We start from the raw sequence: 21,958 nt of genomic DNA, 5'->3' as shown, positions 1-21,958 counted from the left end.
CTTTCCTTATTGCTGGTCTATACCGACCCCCCACATCCAATCACACTGTTTATGATACATTTAAATCCTTGTTGAAGGAAATCAGTGACAAGACTGAGTTAATTATGCTAGGTGATTTTATCATTAACTGGGCCGAGAAAGTAATCAGGAAAAAACTAAAGGGTATATCAGATAAATATAATCTTTCTCAAATAATTCAAGGTCCTGCTGGGGTTACTCAGTCATCACAAACACAGATAGATCTTATCTTCGGCAGTAAACCTGAAAGAATATCCAAATCTTTTAATTGGGTAACAGGTACGTCAGATCATAACCTGACATTGATTGTAAGAAAGCTGACAAAGAAACGATTCTTGTACAGACAAGAGGGTAAAGGTTCCTTCAATATGATACCTAAAACCTTAGTTAGCTTATGTGAGGATAATGATAACCAAAATTAATGAAACGAAAACACAACTTTGTAAAAGGGTCTCTCTCTCTCACACACGTAAAAACCATAATTAGCCATGGTTAAATGAGCATATATGGGGGATGATGAAGCAAAGAGACTTGGCTTTAAAAACAGCTCTCAAATCTAGGTTGCCACATGATAAAAGAACTTTTCAGGAACTGCGTAATAAAGTAATAAAGGAACTGAGACAAGCTAAAGCTGATTTCTTTATTAAACTAATCAACGAGTCTGAGGGAAATAGTAAAGTTATCTGGGAAAACATCAACAAAATCACAAAGAAGGAAGGTAAACTAGTTCAAAATTGGATATTAAAGGATAAATCAGAAGTGATTGGGGACAATGAACACAAATAGCAACAATCTTTAATACATTCTCTGTGGACTCTGTACAGTGTCTAGCTAAGAATTTTGGAGGAAGAGCCAGACTTCTTCAACCAGTAAATGAGGAACTCCCAGTGTTCACACTTGAATGTGTCTCTGAAGCTGCTGTTATGAAAGTGCTTGACAGCTTAAAACGGTCCAAGTCCAAGGATGTCTTCGACCTTGACTCTCATTTCTTTAAGAATTATTGATCGATTATTTGTAACCTTTAACTCATCTGATAAATGTATCAATAAAAAAAATCCTGTTTTCCATCTTTCTGGAAGGCTGCAATAGTGACACCTGTCTTTAAGTCAGGGGACAGTACTGCTCCATCAAATTACAGACCCATCAGTATTCTCCCAATAGCCTCTAAAATTGCTGAAAAGGCTGTGTGTGACCAGCTAGTCACCCACTTAAATGAAGATGCATATAATTTACACCCAATGCAATTTGGTTTCTGACTCTGGTGCAATTGTAAAATTGTGCGTTGTCCCTGTCAAATAAACAATAAACTAAACTAAACATAATCAGTGTGCTCACATAACCACACATAACACTTCAAAACCACACTAAACACTTCATACCTGCTGTATCATCACGTTCCCTCCCACCAATATCTCTACATAGAAATAAACGGATGTTTTATCATAAAACAATGTTGATACTTAATATATAGAAACCTATAAGCACAATGTTTGGGTATTCTACAGTGCCACCTTTTAATAGTGTAGCAAACACGGAGGACAACGCAACCATAGGAACTGCCGCGGCCGGGAGGCGAACCCGTATCGCCCGCACCGCAGGAGACATCGCTAACCGCTCGACTAGTCAGACCCGCGAGCCAGCCAGCGGCCAGCATTTCTACTTCTCCATGCACGTTAAAATAGAATGCCATGTCAAATATATTGTCGCACAGAATTGTGACATAGCTAACGTTGAGCTAACATTGAGCTAACGTTGAGCTAATGTTGAGCTAACGTTGAGCTAACGTTGAGCAAAGATTGAGCAAAGATTGAGCTAAGACTGACCTAACATTAAGCTAAGATTGAGCTAACGTTGAGCAAAGATTGAGCTAATGTTGAGCTAAGATTGAGCTAATGTTGAGCTAAGATTGAGCTAACGTTGAGCAAAGATTGAGCTAAGAGTGAGCTAACATTAAGCTAAGATTGAGCTTACGTTGAGCTAAGATTGAGCTAAGATTGAGCTAACGTTGAGCTGAGATTGAGGTAACGTTGAGTTAAGATTGAGCTAAGATTAAGCTAAAATTGAGCTAACATTAAGCTAAGATTGAGTTTACGTTGAGCTAAGATTGAGCTAAGATTGCGCTAACGTCAAGCTAACATCGCTGCCGCTTTTATTGTGCGCAGGGGAGAGCGCTACCTCTTTTTATCTCTAACTGAACTCTATGACAGGGCTTCATAAAACACTGACATTTCTATTCGTGAAGCACAAAACCTTTACTCAAAATTCATTGTTCAAATGAACCCAGCTTGCAATTAGTACACAAAAGTTTTATTTGTTAATAACCTAAATACAATTAATCCAGAATCATTTTACTCCAATATTGGTAATCATTTTTGGGGTTAGTTTTTTTAAAATTATTATTATTATTTATATCTCATGAGTTTAAATACTTGGGGTCAACTGTCCAAAGTAACGGGGAGTGCAGGAGAGAGGTGAAGAGGAGAGTGCAGGCAGGGTGGAGTGGGTGGAGAAGAGTGTCAGGAGTGATGTGTGACAGAAGGGTACCAGCAAGAGTTAAAGGGAAGGTTTACAAGATGGTAGTGAGACCAGCTATGTTGTATGGTTTGGAGATGATACCACTGATGAAAAGACAGGAGGAGGAGCTGGAGGTGGCAGAGATGAAGATGATGAGATTTTCATTGGGAGTGATGAAGAAGGACATGATTAGGAACGAGTATATTAGAGGGACAGCTCAGGTTGGACGGTTTGGAGACAAAGCAAGAGAGACAAGATGGAGATGGTTTGGACATGTGTGGAGGAGAGATGCTGGGTATATTGGGAGAAGGATGCTGAATATGGAGCTGCCAGGGAAGAGGAGAAGAGGAAGGCCAAAGAGGAGGTTTATGGATGTGGTGAGGGAGGACATGCAGGTGGCTGGTGTGACAGAGGAAGATGATAACGGGAGCAGCCAAAAGTAGTAGCATTTATAACGAATTTTGAAAGACAATTTGCTTGTATAGCTATGTTTTACAAAGATACATTTATTCATGCCCGCTCAATAATCCAGGTAAGAAAATCACAGAAAGTTGAACCAGTTCATCTGGATACAATGTTTATTGACAGAAACGTGTCATCATCAGCTAAGTGACCTCTTCAATCTCAACTGACTGCAGATGTCCCCACCCTCATAAACAATACAGTGGCATAACGTCCGAAACCAACGACCAGTTTCATCTGCACATATGGGTGTGACCAGAATCAGAATCATGTTTATTGGCTATGTAGGTTTGCACAAACACGGAGTTTGTCTCCAGTTTTGTGGCTCTCAGTGTACTTAACGTTATAGTTATTTCTTATATTTACTCCTTTTAAGATGTATCTCTAAACTTCATGTAATCATTGCTTTTCTATGCTTGACTCTACCTGAGGTCTGTCCTTTTTCAGCTGAAAAACTTATATTGATATTGCAAAAATTAACTCACAAAGACCATTTTCAATTCAATTCAATTCAATTCAATTTATTGTCATTAAAAACAATGTGCAGGCACATGTTAAAAATGAAATGAGGGCTGTGGCTTCACCAAACAGTGCAAGACAGACACAGACAAACACAGCAAACACAGTATAAGATATACACACATGAAGACCAAAAGCTAAAAATAAGTTTAAAAAGAGCTGGAGTACAAAATATTTAAAGATATCTACAGACATTCAGTGGGTAGCCAGGTTCAGGTGGGCAACAGCTTGTGGAAAGAAGCTGTTTTTGAGCCTGGTAGTGCGGGCTCTGAGGCTCCTGTAGTGCCTCCCAGAGTGCAGGGGGGAGAACAGTCCATGGTTGGGGTGGGTGGGATCTCTGCTGATGCTCAGACCCCTTCGAAGGCAGCGTTTGTGATAAATATCTTGTATGGCTGGGAGCTGGGTACCGGTGATCTGCTGGGCCGCCTTGACGACCCGCTGCAGAGCTTTCTGGTCTACTGAGGAGCAGTTGCCGTACCACACTGAGATGCAGATGGTCAGGATGCTCTCTATGGTGCAGAAGTAGAAGTTGGGTGAGAATTTTGGGGGATAGACGGGCGCTCCTCAGCCTCCTCAGGAAATGCAGGCGTTGTTGGGCCTTTTTCACAAGGGCCTGGGTGTTTAATGTCCAGGAAAGGTCCTCGCTGATGTGGACTCCAAGGAATTTAAAGCTGGAAACACGCTCCACTTCCACCCCATTGATGTGTATGGGGGAGTGGCTGCAGCTTCTAGACCTCCTGAAGTCCACAATCAGCTCCTTCGTCTTCTGCACATTAAGGACAAGATTGTTGGTAGTACACCATGATGTGAGGTGCTCAATCTCGTCTCTGTGTTTTTCTCACTGATCATTCAAGTATTTTTGCCGCAGCAGTTAAAATAGAATAACAACACTACAACACAACCATTAACAAGTTACAGTGGCCATGTACACATCTGATGTGTCCAGATGAACTGATTCAACCTTCTGTGATTTTCTTACCTGGATTGTTGAACATCTGATGTGAGAGTACATCTGTCACCATCTTACAATGCTGTGGTTGCAAACATTCCCCAGTCCTCTGTGAATAGTACACATGGCCATTGTAACCCTAGTTAATGATCACACCCATAGGTATGTGCATATGAAAGTGGTCATTGGTTTGGGTTGTTAGGCAACTGTATTGTTTATAAGGGTGGGGACGCCGGCAGTCAGTTGAGACTGAAGAGGTCACTTACATGAGTGATGAAATATTTCTCTCAATAAACGTGTCCAGATGAACTGATTCAACGTTCTGTGGTTAACTAAGATATTCTCTGTAATGTGTCAAGAATGGTGAGTTAGACCAAATACTTAAAGTCCTCATGGCCATCTGAGTGTGTGTGTGTGTGTGTGTATGTGTGTGTGTGTGTGTGTGTGTGAAGGACATGACTCGGAACAGAACAGCATGTCACCTTATCCACTCTATCAAGGCAAATGTCTTCCAGGTCTTCCATGATGAACTCCAGCACCCGGATGTGACCTCGCTGTGCAGCGCAGTGCAACATGCTGAGACCATTCTATCAAACACACACACACACACACACACACACACACACACACACACACACACACACACACACACACACACACACACACACACACACACACACACACGAGCATTGTATAGAGTTATATAAATGAGATTTAGATTACTTGTAATGATCAAGCAACTTTGAGATAAATCAGCCAGAACCTAGAAGCCTCATCTCTATACAGCAATAGAAACGGGTCTATACAGGGTATATACAGGTATACAGGTATATACAGGTATACACAGGTATATACAGGGTATATGCAGGTCTATACAGGGTATATGCAGCTATATACATGTTTATACAGGTATACATAGGTATATACAGGTATATACAGGTTTCTGCAGGTCTATACAGGGCATATGCAGGTATATACATGTTTATACAGGTATATACAGGTATACATGGATATAAACAGGTGTATATACAGGTATATACAGGGTATATATAGGTCGTCATCGTCGTTGGCATCTCTCATGTCCGAGGATCCATTCCAAGAGGTTAAGGTGTGTGCTTGAAACGAAGATGGCTTGACAGTCCAAGGTGAGAATAGAGGAGACTGGAACATCGTGGTCAAGGGATAGTAGAGGATGGACCCGTTCCTGCAGCTCTATGTTCTTGGTGGATTTTTCGGCGACGGCGCTTTTCTTCCGCATGCATTCATTTGTCAGTTTCGGCCTTGATTGAACCAGCCAGACAGGCAGCTCTCCAGTGTTTTCGATCCTCCGCTACTTTTTCCCAGTTCTTAGGGTCGACGTTGGAGGTGATCAGCATTCCCTTGATACAGTCCTTGTAACTTTTTTTGGGAGCTCCTCTTTTTCTTTGACCTTCAGTCAGTTCGGAGTATAGAATTTCTTTCGGGAGCCTGTCGTTTCGCATCCTCTGGATGTGGCCAAGCCACCGCAGCTGGTGATGTTCAATTGTTGTCTCGATGGAAAGGAGATCGGCTCTTTCGAGAACTTGAATGTTGATGACCCGTTGTTGCCAGGAAATTCCTGCAATACTTCTCAGTTTTTGTTGGTGGAAGTTGTAATGTCCGTATACGCCTTGTCTTACTGACATAAGAATAATTCAAGAACGAGCCGACTTCGTAGGTTCTTAGCTGTGTAGCTTTTACTAGCGTTCATCCGACATACAACCTTCATAACATGCGCTTCTAACTTCCTGTATACGTCACACGCACTGCACGTACACCCATGAGTAGGTCAAGTTAAACACGTGACCTTTCATTCATTACATCTCCCCCTCTAAGATGATTTTCTAACCTGTATATCACCCCCCTTTTCACAAAAAAATAAAAAATCTCCCACAGTACACAAGTCCATACGCCTCACAAATCCAGCCGGATTGCTGGCTTGCTCACCCTGCCAGAGCGAGTAACATATGGTGTGGAAGTTGGCATTTCTGCTGCTCGGGACTCATCCGTGTTTCCACTCTCCCCTGGAGTGACATGGTCAGGATCCCTGCTGACAAAGGTGAGTGTTTTAGGTGTGGCCAACAGGTGGCGCCTGTTCCTTCTGTAATGTTCACCTTGAGCTGTCTCCACTATGTAGGATCTGGGAGTGGAGCTCTGACTGTGAACAACTGCTGGCATTGTCCGTGTTTTCTGTCCATCAGGTTTGGTGAGTACTGCGTCACCCGAGTTCAGTGGGCGCAGTGTCCGCACGCCGTTCCTGCGGTTGTAGTAGAAAGCCTGCCTCGATTTGGCTGCGGCGTCAGCGGTTTTGATCAGTTCCTCTTTAGGCCAGGCCGGTTTCAGGTTATGCTGCAATGTGGGTAAGGTGGTTCTGAGTCTCCTACCCATGAGCAATTCCGCTGGACTGGCTCCAGTGGAAGAAGAGGGTGTAGCTCTGTATGTCAACAGGGCGAGGAGAGGGTCTTCCTGCCTTAATATGCTTTTGGCTATCTGAACAGCCCTCTCTGCCTGTCCATTACTCTGGGGGTAGTGTGGGCTTGAAGTCACATGGATGAAATCATAATCCTCACTGAACCTCCTCATCTCTTCTGAAACTAGCTGTGGCCCATTATCGCTAACTACAATTTCAGGGATACCAAAACGTGCAAATGTAGCCTTCAGCCTAGCTACAACCTGACTGCTAGTAGTTGTTGGTAGATTTAGGATCTCCAAAAACCTGGAATAATAGTCAGACACTATCAAGTAGTTTTGCTTTTTGTACTCACACAGGTCTATGCCAACTTTCTGCCATGGTCTGGATGGGAGCTCACTTGACATTAAAGGCTCTTTTCTCTGTGTGTTCTTGTGTTCTCTGCAGAATTGACATTGCTGTATCTTTGTTGTAATGTGCTCTGTCATTTTGGGCCACCACACTGACTGGCTAGCTCTCTCTCTGCACTTAACTATCCCCTAGTGCCCGTCGTGTATTCTGTCTAAGATCACCTCCCTCATCTCTGTGGGAATGACGATACGACTGCCTCTGATGACTAAACCATCTACCTCAGATAACGCCCCTCTCACCTGATAAAAGTCTCTGACTGTCTCCGGCACTTTATCGACATACTCAGGCCAGCCGTGTCTGATGAAGCCAAACACTGTCTGGAGCTGCAGATCCCCATCCGTGCTCTGTTTTATCTCCTGCATCCTTTGAGGTGTGGCAGGCACCTGGCACATGATGGCATCAATGTGCGCTGCAACATCATCATGAGAAGCACCATCTCCGTAGCGCTGCTCTGGGCCTCTGGAGAGTGCATCAGCCACAGCTAAAGTTTTGCCTGGTGCGTATTCAGCCACTGCATTGAAACACATCAGCCTCATTAACAGTCTCTGGCACCTAATGGGCACATTATCCAAGTCTTTGCTGTTCATGAGAGGCACTAGTGGTTTATGATCGGTGACAAGTCTGAAATTGTCAAGCCCAAACAAGTACTTCTCGAACCTTTCACATGCCCAGACGCTGGCTAAGCACTCTTTCTCGATCTGTGCGTACCTTGTTTCTGCGTCACTCAGCCGTCGGGAGCAGTAGGCCACGGGCTTCCAGTGTTCCCCGTGCTGCTGGAGCAGAACGCCCCCCAGCCCGTAGCTGCTGGCATCTGCTGACACCACCGTAGCCTTAGTGACGTCATAAAAGGTGAGTACCGGGGCGGTGGCGAGTGCTGCTTTAAGGTCTTGGAATGCTGTGTTCTGTGCAGGTCCCCACAGCCACTCTGTCGTTGCTTTAAGCAGTCCATAAAGCGGCTGACCTACAGTGGACAGCTCTGGGACGTATTTTGCCAAATAGTTCACCATCCCGAGGAACCTCTTGAGTTCCGTCACGTTCTGGGGCTGAGGAAAGTTCTCTATTCCGGCCACTTTGTCCGGGTCAGGTCTGATGCCTGCCTCGTTGATGATATGACCAAGGAAGCGGACTTGTTTCTGTTTGAACTTGCATTTCGCTTGGTTCAGTTTGAGACCTGCTGTTTCAATGACCCCCAGCGCCTCTGCTAGGCGCCGGTCATGGATTTCCTCAGTCTCTCCATGTATAAGGATGTCATCCATGTACACCTCTGTGCCCTCTAGCCCGGTCAGAGTTTCCCCCATCTTTCTCTGGAGCACTCGTTATACTAAATGGAAGGTGGCAGAAAGCATACCTCCCAAATGGGGTGATGAAAGTGGTGAGCCCCCTGCTGTCTTCATGCAAGGGGATCTGGTAAAACCCACTTGCTGCATCCAACGTTGTGAAGAACTTTGACCCTGCGAGCCTTGGCATTATTTCCTCCATAGTGGGCAGCACGTATTTCTCACGTTTCACCGCTCGATTCAGCCTCCTGAGGTCAGCGCAGCAGCGAACCTCTTTCTTGTTCGGTTTCAGCACCGGCACCATAGCGGCGCACCATTCTGTGGGCTGAGTCACTTTTTCAATAATGCTCTCATTTTCCATGCGCTGCAGTTCTTTCTTAACCAGTGGTACAAGTGGCAGCGGTATCCGTCTGGCTGTATGCACCGCGTATGGCTGGGCACCCTCCACCAGAGCTATTTTCACTGGGTCTGTTTTCAGCAGTCCACTTGAACCGAAAACTCCACTGACCTCATTCATCCGCTTCACTAGACCCATCTCCACTGCCTCTGGACGACTCAGCAGACAGCTGCCTCTCCCCTTGATCACATACACTGGAAAGGAGTATTGTTTCTCCTTGTAGTTGGTTGTGGCTTGAAACTGTCCTATGCAGCTGATGTTTCCACCTGGGCTTATGAAGCATGTGTCAGGAGGTCCCAGTTTTATGTTTGGCTTCAGCTTTTTAAATGTCCCTTGGTTGATAACAGTAGCGTCAGCCCCCGTGTCAATTTTAAAGGTTATTGGTACATCACTTATTGTTAAACTAACAGTCCAATCTTCCTGACTGCTCTCTTTGCCAACTTCTCCCAGAAAGTACAGCTGTTTAACCTCTTCAGTGACTTCTCTCACCGCTTTAGAGTGACATACACGCTCCCAATGTCCCTTTTTATGACACTTGTTGCACTTACTGTTCGTTGCAGGACACTTCCGCTCATCGGTGTGCTGCGTCTTGCCGCACCTCCCGCATTCATCTACTTTGTTGGTTGCAGGTCTGCTGCCACCATGATGCTGTCCGCCCTTTTTGTTTTGGCGTTCGTCCCGCCATCGGACAACATTGACGTTAGCCAGCTGGGCCTCTGGTTGGTTAGCTTGGAGGCTGAGCTGCTTTGTTATTGCCTCCGCCTGGCGCACTTGTTCAATGACTTTCACCAGAGTAAGGTCCGCTGTGAGCTGGAACTGACGGGAGAGCACCTTATCTTTTATGCCCACTACCAGACGATCTCTGATATGTTCATCCCTCTTGTCCCCAAACTCGCAGTGTTCAGACAGCTCATACAATGTCCGGATGTACATCTCCGCTGTCTCTCCTGGCTGCTGGCTACGTTGATAGAAGCACGCCCTCTCATGTATGATGTTACGGCGGGGAATAAAGTAGTCATCGAACTTTTTCAGTACGATATCATAGTCCACTTTATCACCCTCCGCCACGAAGTCAAACGAGCTGAATATCTTTTCAGCCTCGCGGCCCATTGCATAAATCAGCGAACTCACTTGAATCTCCCCGTCGTCTTTATCCAGCTTTGTCGCGAGCCTGAAGCGCAAAAACCGTTGTTTCCACTCCGGCCATTCAACGGGGCAGTCAAACTTGAATTCACTCGGCGGATTAAACTTCGGCATGACCGCTCGTGTTCCGATACACAGACTATTCTGACACCATGTAATGTCCGTAGACGCCTTGTCTTACTGACATAAGAATAATTCAAGAACGAGCCGACTTCGTAGGTTCTTAGCTGTGTAGCTTTTACTAGCGTTCATCCGACATACAACCTTCATAACATGCGCTTCTAACTTCCTGTATACGTCACACGCACTGCACGTACACCCGTGAGTAGGTCAAGTTAAACACGTGACCTTTCATTCATTACAGAAGTGTTCTAGTTTATGGATTTGGTACTTGTAGAGGGTCCAGGCTTCACAACCGTACAAAAGGGCTGAAAGAGCCACTGCACAGTAAACCATGATTTTGGTTGATGTCTTGAGATCACAATCATAGAAAACACAGTGAGAAAGTCAACCAAAGGCAGTGCGGGCAGCTTTCAGTCTGTTGGTGATATCCGGTTTTAGACTGCACATTTCTGTGAGGATACTTCCAAGGTTCTGAACGGATTGAACTTGTTCTATAGGTTGGCCATGGATGGTGATTTGAAGCAGAAATCCTGGAGTATCCTGAGGCACAACAGCAAGTGTTTTGGTTTTCTTGATGTTCACAGAAAAGCCAAAAGTTTCGTAGGCCTGAACAAAGGAGTTGGTGATCGACTGAAGACCTTCTGGAGTCATGGCAGGAGCAGCATTGTCATCGGCATATTGAAGCTCAATGTTGACGTTGGTGGATGTCTTGTTCTTAGACTTCAAGCGCTGGAGATTGAACAGGCTGCCATTGAAGCGGTAACTGATGTTGGCTTTACCATCGAGTGACCGATCTGTCTTCTGCAAGAGAGCAGCAAGGTATATGGAAAATAACGTAGGTGCCAGAACACAGCCTTGCTTTACTCCACAATCCATGGGGAAAGGCTCATATACAGGTATATACAGGGTTTAAACAGGTATATAGAGGTAATATACAGGTATATATGGGGTATATACAGATATATACAGGTCTATACAGGGTATATACAGAGAGACAGGTATATACAGGTATATACAGGGTTTAAACAGGTATATACAGGTCGATATAGGGTATTTACAGGGTATACACAGGTATATACACATATATACAGGGATACACAGGGTATTTACAAGCTATATACAGGTATATACAGGGTATATAGAGGGAGACAGGTCTATACAGGGTATATACAGGGAGAAAGGTATATACAGGGTATATTCAGGGAGACAGGTATATACAGGTATATACAGGGTTTAAACAGGTATATACAGGTCGATACAGGGTATTTACAGGTCTATACAGGGTATACACAGGTATATACAGGATATATACACATATATACAGGGAGACAGGTCTACATTAGGTATATACAGGTATATACAGGGTATATGCAAGGTATATACAGGTATATACAGGGTATATACAAGGAGGCAGGTCTATACAGGGTATATACAGGGAGACAGGTCTTACTTTGTTCTCACAGTTGAGCTTTGCTCCACAGGCCACTAAGATCTGTACGATCTTTAAGTGGCCAAACCAGGACGCTAAAAGAAGGGCATTCATGCCAAACTGTGAAAAAACAAAAAGAGGAAAACATATTTTACATTTGTTGTGCATGTTGCCTGTGTGCTGCATTTCAAATATTATTTCCCCAGTATGTGAATTGGACCAGCAGTCACTCCTATGCTGTACAGGCCTCTTAGATGTTCTACTGACTTTTGCAAACTGTCACCTTTGGTTCAGTTTGGTGCTGGAAGTGACTGGTTATTTTTAAAAGCTGGGCTGACCTATCATGATATGAGCCTCAGTGAATTATAACACAGAGTTGCAAAAGTAATGCATGATGGAGTACAGGCAATTATTTGATATTCCAATTCAAGCACGGGTATTTCTGAAGGTATTCTCTGAACAGAAAACTATCACTTTGTCACTGTGTATTATATAATTTATAAAGCAGTCGTTATCATTTGTCATACAAACTATATTTTCTATCTTATACTGCATTAAGTAACATGAACACGACCAAAGACCCACGCTGGAAATTACTGCTTGAGTCTGTGATAAAGATTGTGTGTGTGTGTGTGTGTGTGTGTGTGTGTGTGTGTGTGTGTGTGTGTGTGTGTGTGTGTGTGTGTGTGTGTGTGTGTGTGTGTGTGTGTGTGTGTGTATGTGTGTATGTGTGTATGTGTGGGTGTGTGTACCCATACACTGTCCTTCTCGTCAATCTCTGTGTCCTGGTCCAGGAGGAGACGAACAGCCTGCTCATTTCCAGCTCCAGCTGCCCAGTGAAGAGCTTTACGATCCATCTGGAGAGACAGAACACAGGATGAGATGGTGAGAGCGTAGAAATAAAGAAACACAAAGAGAGAGGGGGCTACAGAAAGAGAGGGGAGTACAGAAAGAGAGGGGCTACAGAAAGAGAGAAGGGGCTACAGAAAGCGAGGGGACTACATAAAGAGAGAGGGGGCTACAGAAAGAGAGGGGCTATAGAAAGAGAGAGGGAGATACAGAAAGAGAGAGGGGGCTACAGAAAGAGAGGGGAGTACAAAAAGAGAGGGGCTACAGAAAGACAGAGGGAGATACAGAAAGAGAGAGGGGGCTACAGAAAGAGAGGGGAGTACAGAAAGAGAGAGGGGGGTACAGAAAGAGAGAGGGGGCTACAGAAAGAGAGGGGAGTACAAAAAGAGAGGGGCTACAGAAAGACAGAGGGAGATACAGAAAGAGAGAGGGGGCTACAGAAAGAGAGGGGAGTACAGAAAGAGAGGGGCTACAGACAGAGAGAGGGGACTACATAAAGAGAGAGGGGGCTACAGAAAGAGAGGGGCTACAGAAAGAGAGGGGGTTACAGAAAGAGAGGGGGTTACAGAAAGAGAGGGGGTTACAGAAAGAGAGGGGACTACATAAAGAGAGAGGGAGCTACAGAAAGAGAGAGGGGGCTACAGAAAGAGAGAGGGAGCTACAGAAAGAGAGAGGGAGCTACAGAAAGAGAGAGGGGGCTACAGAAAGAGAGGGGGAGATACAGAAAGAGAGAGGGGGCTACAGAAAGAGAGACGGGCTACAGAAAGAGAGAGGGAGCTACAGAAAGAAAGAGGGGGCTACAGAAAGAGAGGGAGCTACAGAAAGAGAGGGCTACAGAAAGAGAGAGGGGGCTACAGAAAGAGAGGGAGCTACAGAAAGAGAGAGGGGGCTACAGAAAGAGAGGGAGCTACAGAAAGAGAGAGGGGGCTACAGAAAGAGAGACGGGCTACAGAAAGAGAGAGGGAGCTACAGAAAGAAAGAGGGGGCTACAGAAAGAGAGGGAGCGACAGAAAGAGAGAGGGGGCTAAAGAAAGAGCGAGGGGGCTACAGAAAGAGAGGGAGCTACAGAAAGAGAGAGGGAGATACAGAAAGAGAGAGGGGGCTACAGAAAGAGAGGGAGCTACAGAAAGAGAGAGGGAGATACAGAAAGAGAGAGGGGGCTACAGAAAGAGAGAGGGGGCTACAGAAAGAGAGACGGGCTACAGAAAGAGAGAGGGAGCTACAGAAAGAAAGAGGGGGCTACAGAAAGAGAGGGAGCGACAGAAAGAGAGAGGGGGCTACAGAAAGAGAGGGGGCTACAGAAAGAGAGAAGGGGCTACAGAAAGCGAGGGGGCTACAGAAAGAGAGAGGGAGATACAGAAAGAGAGAGGGAGCTACAGAAAGAAAGAGGGGGCTACAGAAAGAGAGGGAGCGACAGAAAGAGAGAGGGGGCTACAGAAAGAGAGGGAGCTACAGAAAGACAGAGGGGGCTACAGAAAGAGAGAGGGGTTTAGAGAAAGAGAGAAGGGGCTACAGAAAACGAGGGGGTTATAGAAAGAGAGAGAGGGCTACAAAAAGAGAGAGGGGGCTACAGAAAGAGAGAGGGGGCTAGAGAAAGAGAGGGAGCTACAGAAAGAGAGAGGGGGCTACAGAAAGAGAGGGGCTACAGAAAAAGAGGGGCTACAGAAAGAGAGAGGGGGCTACAGAAAGAGAGGGGCTACAGAAAGAGAGGGGCTACAGAAAGAGAGGGGCTACAGAAAGAGAGAGGGGGCTAAAGAAAGAGCGAGGGGGCTACAGAAAGAGAGAGGGGGCTACAGAAACAGAAGGGCTACAGAAAGACAGGGCTACAGAAAGAGAGGGGCTACAGAAAGAGAGGGCTACAGAAAGAGAGAGGGGGCTACAGAAAGAGAGGGGCTACAGAAAGAGAGATGGGGCTACAGAAAGAGGGAGGTACAGAAATAGAGAGGGAGCTACAGAAAGAGAGAGGGGGCTACAGAAAAAGAGAGGGAGCTACAGAAAGAAAGAGGGAGCTACAGAAAGAGAGAGGACGCTACAGAAAGAGAGAGGGAGCTACAGAAAGAGAGGGAGCCACAGAAAGAGAGAGGGAGCTACAGAAAGAGAGAGGGGGCTACAGAAAGAGAGGGGGCTACAGAAAGAGAGAGGGAGATACAGAAAGAGAAGGGACTACATAAAGAGAGGGGCTACAGAAAGAGAGGGGCTACAGAAAGAGAGAGGGGGCTACAGAAAGAGAGGGGGCTACAGAAAGAGAGGGAGCTACAGAAAGAGAGGGAGCTACAGAAAGAGAGAGGGGGCTACAGAAAGAGAGAGGGGGCTACAGAAAGAGAGGGGACTACATAAAGAGAGGGGCTACAGAAAGAGAGGGGCTACAGAAAGAGAGAAGGGGCTACAGAAAGAGAGGGCTACAGAAAGAGAGGGGCTACAGAAAGAGAGAGGGGGCTACAGAAAGAGAGGGAGCGACAGAAAGAGAGGGGGCTACAGAAAGAGAGGGCTACAGAAAGAGAGGGGCTACAGAAAGAGAGAGGGGGCTACAGAAAGAGAGGGGACTACAGAAAGAGAGAGGAGGCTAAAGAAAGAGCGAGGGGGCTACAGAAAGCGAGGGGATTATAGAATGAGAGAGGGAGATACAGAAAGAGAGAGGGGCTACAGAAAGAGAGAGGGGGCTACAGAAAGAGAGAGGGGGCTACAGAAAGAGAGGGGGCTACAGAAAGAGAGGGGGCTACAGAAAGAGAGGGAGCTACAGAAAGAGAGAGGGGGCTACAGAAAGAGAGGGCTACAGAAAGAGAGGGCTACAAAAAGAGAGGGGCTACAGAAAGAGAGAGGGGGCTACAGAAAGAGAGGGAGCTATAGAAACAGAGGGCTACAGAAAGAGAGAGGGGGCTACAGAAAGAGAGAGGGAGATACAGAAAGAGAGAGGGGGCTACAGAAAGAGAAGGGAGCTACAGAAAGAGAGAGGAGGCAAAAGAAAGAGAGAGGGGGCTACAGAAAGAGAGAGGGGGCTACAGAAAGAGAGAGGGAGCTACAGAAAGAGAGAGGGAGATACAGAAAGAGAGAGGGGGCTACAGAAAGATAGGGGACTACAGAAAGAGAGAGGAGGCTAAAGAAAGAGAGAGGGGGCTACAGAAAGAGAGAGGGGGATACAGAAAGAGAGGGGACTACAGAAAGAGAGAGTGGGCTACACAAAGAGCGAGGGGGGTACAGAAAGAGAGAGGGAGCTACAGAAAGGGAGAGGGGGCTACAAAAAGAGAGGGAGTGACAGAAAGAGAGAGGGGGCTATAGAAAGAGAGGGGACTACAGAAAGAGAGAGGGGGCTAAAGAAAGAGCGAGGGGGCTACAGAAAGAGAGAGAGGGCTAAAGAAAGAGAGGGGGCTACAGAAAAAGAGGGGGGGCTACAGAAAGAGAGAGGGTGCTACAGAAAGATAGAGGGGGCTACAGAAAGAGAGAGGGAGCTACAGAAAGAGAGAGGGGGCTACAGAAAGAGAGAGGGAGCTACAGAAAGAGAGAGGGGGCTACAGAAAGAGAGAGGGGGCTACAGAAAGAGAGAGGGGGCTACAGACAGAGAGAGGGAGCTACAGAAAGAGAGAGGGGGCTACAGAAAGAGAGAGGGGGCTACAGAAAGAGAGAGGGGGCTACAGAAAGAGAGAGGGAGCTACAGAAAGAGAGAGGGAGATACAGAAAGAGAGGGGACTACAGAAAGAGAGAGGGGGCTACAGAAAGAGACGGGGGGCTACAGAAAGAGAGAGGGGGCTACAGAAAGAGAGAGGGGGCTACAGAAAGAGAGGGGACTACAGAAAGAGAGAGGGGACTACAGAAAGAGAGAGGGGCTACAGAAAGAGAGAGGGGGCTCCAGAAAGAGAGAGGGGGCTACAGAAAGAGAGAGGGGCTACAGAAAGAGAGAGGGGGCTCCAGAAAGAGAGAGGAGGCTACAGAAAGAGAGAGGGGGCTCCAGAAAGAGAGAGGGGACTACAGAAAGAGAGAGGGGCTACAGAAAGAGAGAGGGGGCTCCAGAAAGAGAGAGGAGGCTACAGAAAGAGAGAGGGGACTACAGAAAGAGAGAGGGGCTACAGAAAGAGAGAGGGGGCTCCAGAAAGAGAGAGGGGGCTACAGAAAGAGAGAGGGGGCTACAGAAAGAGAGAAGGAGCTACAGAAAGAGAGAGGGAGATACAGAAAGAGAGAGGGAGATACAGAAAGAGAGAGGGGGCTACAGAAAGAGAGAAGGAGCTACAGAAAGAGAGAGGGAGATACAGAAAGAGAGAGGGAGATACAGAAAGAGAGAGGGGGCAACAGAAAGAGAGGAGACTACAGAAAGAGAGAGGAGGCTAAAGAAGGAGAGGGGGCTACAGAAAGAGAGAGGGCTAAAGAAAGAGAGAAGGGGCTACAGAAAACGAGGGGGCTATAGAAAGAGAGAGTGGGCTACAGAAAGAGAGAGGGGGCTACAGAAAGAGAGAGGGGGTACACAAAAAGAGAGGGAGCTACAGAAAGAGAGAGGGAGCTACAGAAAGAGAGAGGGGGGTACAGAAAGAGAGAGGGAGCTACAGAAAGAGAGAGGGGGCTACAGAAAGAGAGGGAGCGACAGAAAGAGAGAGGGGGCTAGAGAAAGAGAGGGGACTACAGAAAGAGAGAGGGGGCTAAAGAAAGAGCGAGGGGGCTACAGAAAGAGAGAAGGGGCTACAGAAAGCGAGGGGGCTACAGAAAGAGAGAGGGAGATACAGAAAGAGAGAGGGAGCTACAGAAAGAAAGAGGGGGCTACAGAAAGAGAGGGAGCGACAGAAAGAGAGAGGGGGCTACAGAAAGAGAGGGAGCTACAGAAAGACAGAGGGGGCTACAGAAAGAGAGAGGGGGCTACACAAAGAGAGAAGGGGCTACAGAAAACGAGGGGGTTATAGAAAGAGAGAGGGAGATACAGAAAGAGAGAGGGAGCTACAGAAAGAGAGAGGGAGATACAGAAAGAGAGAGGGGGCTACAGAAAGAGAGGGGACTACAGAAAGAGAGAGGAGGCTAAAGAAAGAGAGAGGGGGCTACAGAAAGAGAGAGGGGGATACAGAAAGAGAGGGGACTACAGAAAGAGAGAGTGGGCTACAGAAAGAGAGAGGGAGATACAGAAAGAGAGATGGGGCTACAGAAAGAGAGAGGGGGCTACAGAAAGAGAGAGGGAGCTACAGAAAGAGAGGGAGCTACAGAAAGAGAGAGGGAGCTACAGAAAGAGAGAGGGGGCTACAGAAAGAGAGAGGGAGCTACAAAAAGGGAGAGGGGGCTACAGAAAGAGAGGGAGTGACAGAAAGAGAGAGGGGGCTATAGAAAGAGAGGGGACAACAGAAAGAGAGAGGGGGCTAAAGAAAGAGCGAGGGGGCTACAGAAAGAGAGAGGGGGCTACAGAAAGAGAGAAGGGGGGCTACAGAAAGAGAGAGAGGGCTAAAGAAAGAGAGGGGGCTACAGAAAGAGAGGGGGGGCTACAGAAAGAGAGAGGGTGCTACAGAAAGAGAGAGAGGGCTAAAGAAAGAGAGGGGGCTACAGAAAGAGAGGGGGGGCTACAGAAAGAGAGAGGGGGCTCCAGAAAGAGAGGGGACTACAGAAAGAGAGAGGGGGCTACAGAAAGAGAGAAGGAGCTACAGAAAGAGAGAGGGAGATACAGAAAGAGAGAGGGAGATACAGAAAGAGAGAGGGGGCAACAGAAAGAGAGGAGACTACAGAAAGAGAGAGGAGGCTAAAAAAAGAGAGGGGGCTACAGAAAGAGAGAGGGCTAAAGAAAGAGAGAAGGGGCTACAGAAAACGAGGGGGCTATAGAAAGAGAGAGTGGGCTACAGAAAGAGAGAGGGGGCTACAGAAAGAGAGAGGGGGGTACACAAAAAGAGAGGGAGCTACAGAAAGAGAGAGGGGGCTACAGAGAGAGAGAGGGAGCTACAGAAAGAGAGAGGGGGCTACAGAAAGAGAGGGAGCGACAGAAAGAGAGAGGGGGCTATAGAAAGAGAGAGGGGGCTACAGAAAGAGAGGGGACTACAGAAAGAGAGAGGGGGCTAAAGAAAGAGCGAGGGGGCTACAGAAAGAGAGAAGGGGCTACAGAAAGCGAGGGGGCTACAGAAAGAGAGAGGGAGATACAGAAAGAGAGAGGGAGCTACAGAAAGAATGAGGGGGCTACAGAAAGAGAGGGAGCGACAGAAAGAGAGAGGGGGCTACAGAAAGAGAGGGAGGTACAGAAAGAGAGAGGGGGCTACAGAAAGAGAGAGGGGGCTACAGAAAGAGAGAGGGGGCTACAGAAAGAGAGGGAGCGACAGAAAGAGAGATGGGGCTAAAGAAAGAGAGAGGGGGCTACAGAAAGAGAGGGGCTACAGAAAGAGAGGGGCTACAGAAAGAGAGAGGGGGCTACAGAAAGAGAGAGGGGGCTACAGACAGAGAGGGGCTACAGAAAGAGGGAGGGGCTACAGAAAGAGAGGGGCTACAGAAAGAGAGAGGGAGCTAAAGAAAGAGCGAGGGGGCTACAGAAAGAGAGGGGGGGCTACAGAAAGAGAGGGGCTGCAGAAAGAGAGAGGGGGCTACAGAAAGAGAGAGGGGGCTACAGAAAGAGAGAGGGGGCTACAGAAAGAGAGAGGGGCTACAGAAAGAGAGGGCTACAGAAAGAGAGGGGCTACAGAAAGAGAGGGCTACAGAAAGAGAGAGGGGGCTACAGAAAGAGAGGGGCTACAGAAAGAGAGATGGGACTACAGAAAGAGGGAGCTACAGAAAGAGAGAGGGAGCTACAGAAAGAGAGAGGGGGCTACAGAAAGAGAGAGGAAGCTACAGAAAGAGAGAGGAAGCTACAGAAAGAGAGGGAGCTACAGAAAGAGAGAGGGAGCTACAGAAAGAGAGAGGGGGCTACAGAAAGAGAGGGGGCTACAGAAAGAGAGAGGGAGATACAGAAGGAGAGGGTGCTACAGAAAGAGAGGGAGCTACAGAAAGAGAGAGGGGGCTAGAAAAAGAGAGAGGGGGCTACAGAAAGAGAGGGGCTACAGAAAGAGAGGGGCTACAGAAAGAGAGAGGGGGCTACAGAAAGAGAGGGCTACAGAAAGAGAGGGGCTACAGAAAGAGAGAGGGGGCTACAGAAAGAGAGGGAGCGACAGAAAGAGAGGGCTACAGAAAGAGAGGGCTACAGAAAGAGAGGGGCTACAGAAAGAGAGAGGGGGCTACAGAAAGAGAGGGGACTACAGAAAGAGAGAGGAGGCTAAAGAAAGAGCAAGGGGGCTACAGAAAGCGAGGGGATTATTGAAAGAGAGAGGGAGATACAGAAAGAGAGAGGGGGCTACAGAAAGAGAGAGGGGGCTACAGAAAGAGAGAGGGGGCTACAGAAAGAGAGAGGCAGCTAGAGAAAGAAAGAGGGAGATACAGAAAGAGAGAGGGAGCTACAAAAAGAGAGAGGGGGCTACAGAAAGAGAGAGGGGGCTACAGAGAGAGAGAGGGGGCTACAGAAAGAGAGAGGGGGCTACAGAAAGAGAGAGGGGGCTACAGAAAGAGAGGGAGCTACAGAAAGAGAGAAGGGGCTACAGAAAGAGAGAGGGAGCTACAGAAAGAGAGAGGGAGCTAAAGAAAGAGAGAGAAAGCTACAGAAAGAGAGGGAGCGACAGAAAGAGAGAGGGGGCTACAGAAAGAGAGGGGACTACAGAAAGCGAGAGGAGGCTAAAGAAAGAGCGAGGGGGCTATAGAAAGAGAGAAGGGGCTACAGAAAACGAGGGGTCTATAGAAAGAGAGAGTGGGCTACAGAAAGAGAGAGGGGGCTACAGAAAGAGAGAGGGGGTACACAAAAAGAGAGGGAGCTACAGAAAGAGAGAGGGAGCTACAGAAAGAGAGAGGGGGCTACAGAAAGAGAGAGGGAGCTACAGAAAGAGAGAGGGGGCTACAGAAAGAGAGGGAGCGACAGAAAGAGAGAGGGGGCTAGAGAAAGAGAGGGGACTACAGAAAGAGAGAGGGGGCTAAAGAAAGAGCGAGGGGGCTACAGAAAGAGAGAAGGGGCTACAGAAAGCGAGGGGGCTACAGAAAGAGAGAGGGAGATACAGAAAGAGAGAGGGAGCTACAGAAAGAAAGAGGGGGCTACAGAAAGAGAGGGAGCGACAGAAAGAGAGAGGGGGCTACAGAAAGAGAGGGAGCTACAGAAAGACAGAGGGGGCTACAGAAAGAGAGAGGGGGCTACACAAAGAGAGAAGGGGCTACAGAAAACGAGGGGGTTATAGAAAGAGAGAGGGAGATACAGAAAGAGAGAGGGAGCTACAGAAAGAGAGAGGGAGATACAGAAAGAGAGAGGGGGCTACAGAAAGAGAGGGGACTACAGAAAGAGAGAGGAGGCTAAAGAAAGAGAGAGGGGGCTACAGAAAGAGAGAGGGGGATACAGAAAGAGAGGGGACTACAGAAAGAGAGAGTGGGCTACAGAAAGAGAGAGGGAGATACAGAAAGAGAGATGGGGCTACAGAAAGAGAGAGGGGGCTACAGAAAGAGAGAGGGAGCTACAGAAAGAGAGGGAGCTACAGAAAGAGAGAGGGAGCTACAGAAAGAGAGAGGGGGCTACAGAAAGAGAGAGGGAGCTACAAAAAGGGAGAGGGGGCTACAGAAAGAGAGGGAGTGACAGAAAGAGAGAGGGGGCTATAGAAAGAGAGGGGACAACAGAAAGAGAGAGGGGGCTAAAGAAAGAGCGAGGGGGCTACAGAAAGAGAGAGGGGGCTACAGAAAGAGAGAAGGGGGGCTACAGAAAGAGAGAGAGGGCTAAAGAAAGAGAGGGGGCTACAGAAAGAGAGGGGGGGCTACAGAAAGAGAGAGGGTGCTACAGAAAGAGAGAGAGGGCTAAAGAAAGAGAGGGGGCTACAGAAAGAGAGGGGGGGCTACAGAAAGAGAGAGGGGGCTCCAGAAAGAGAGGGGACTACAGAAAGAGAGAGGGGGCTACAGAAAGAGAGAAGGAGCTACAGAAAGAGAGAGGGAGATACAGAAAGAGAGAGGGAGATACAGAAAGAGAGAGGGGGCAACAGAAAGAGAGGAGACTACAGAAAGAGAGAGGAGGCTAAAAAAAGAGAGGGGGCTACAGAAAGAGAGAGGGCTAAAGAAAGAGAGAAGGGGCTACAGAAAACGAGGGGGCTATAGAAAGAGAGAGTGGGCTACAGAAAGAGAGAGGGGGCTACAGAAAGAGAGAGGGGGGTACACAAAAAGAGAGGGAGCTACAGAAAGAGAGAGGGGGCTACAGAGAGAGAGAGGGAGCTACAGAAAGAGAGAGGGGGCTACAGAAAGAGAGGGAGCGACAGAAAGAGAGAGGGGGCTATAGAAAGAGAGAGGGGGCTACAGAAAGAGAGGGGACTACAGAAAGAGAGAGGGGGCTAAAGAAAGAGTGAGGGGGCTACAGAAAGAGAGAAGGGGCTACAGAAAGCGAGGGGGCTACAGAAAGAGAGAGGGAGATACAGAAAGAGAGAGGGAGCTACAGAAAGAATGAGGG

At 47.5% G+C, this 21,958-nt stretch overlaps 1 protein-coding gene across 1 annotated transcript in view; it reads right to left on the bottom strand.

Moving 5' to 3' along the window:
- ankdd1a (ankyrin repeat and death domain containing 1A) overlaps positions 1 to 21,958 on the bottom strand; it is a 165,615-nt gene that overhangs the window by 78,867 nt on the left and 64,790 nt on the right. Inside the window, exons 3-5 of the mRNA XM_056279135.1 lie at positions 12,429 to 12,527; positions 11,692 to 11,790; positions 4,945 to 5,049 (exon numbers count right to left, since the gene is read on the bottom strand). Of these exons, the coding sequence (XP_056135110.1) occupies positions 4,945 to 5,049; positions 11,692 to 11,790; positions 12,429 to 12,527 (303 nt within the window). The remainder of the gene's footprint in view (positions 1 to 4,944; positions 5,050 to 11,691; positions 11,791 to 12,428; positions 12,528 to 21,958) is intronic.

This window comes from Lampris incognitus, chromosome 4 (assembly GCF_029633865.1).
Source record: "Lampris incognitus isolate fLamInc1 chromosome 4, fLamInc1.hap2, whole genome shotgun sequence".
Classification (NCBI taxonomy): domain Eukaryota; kingdom Metazoa; phylum Chordata; class Actinopteri; order Lampriformes; family Lampridae; genus Lampris; species Lampris incognitus.
The sequence above is the reverse complement of the archived record's forward strand: the minus strand, read 5'-3'. Positions and strand labels throughout refer to the sequence as shown.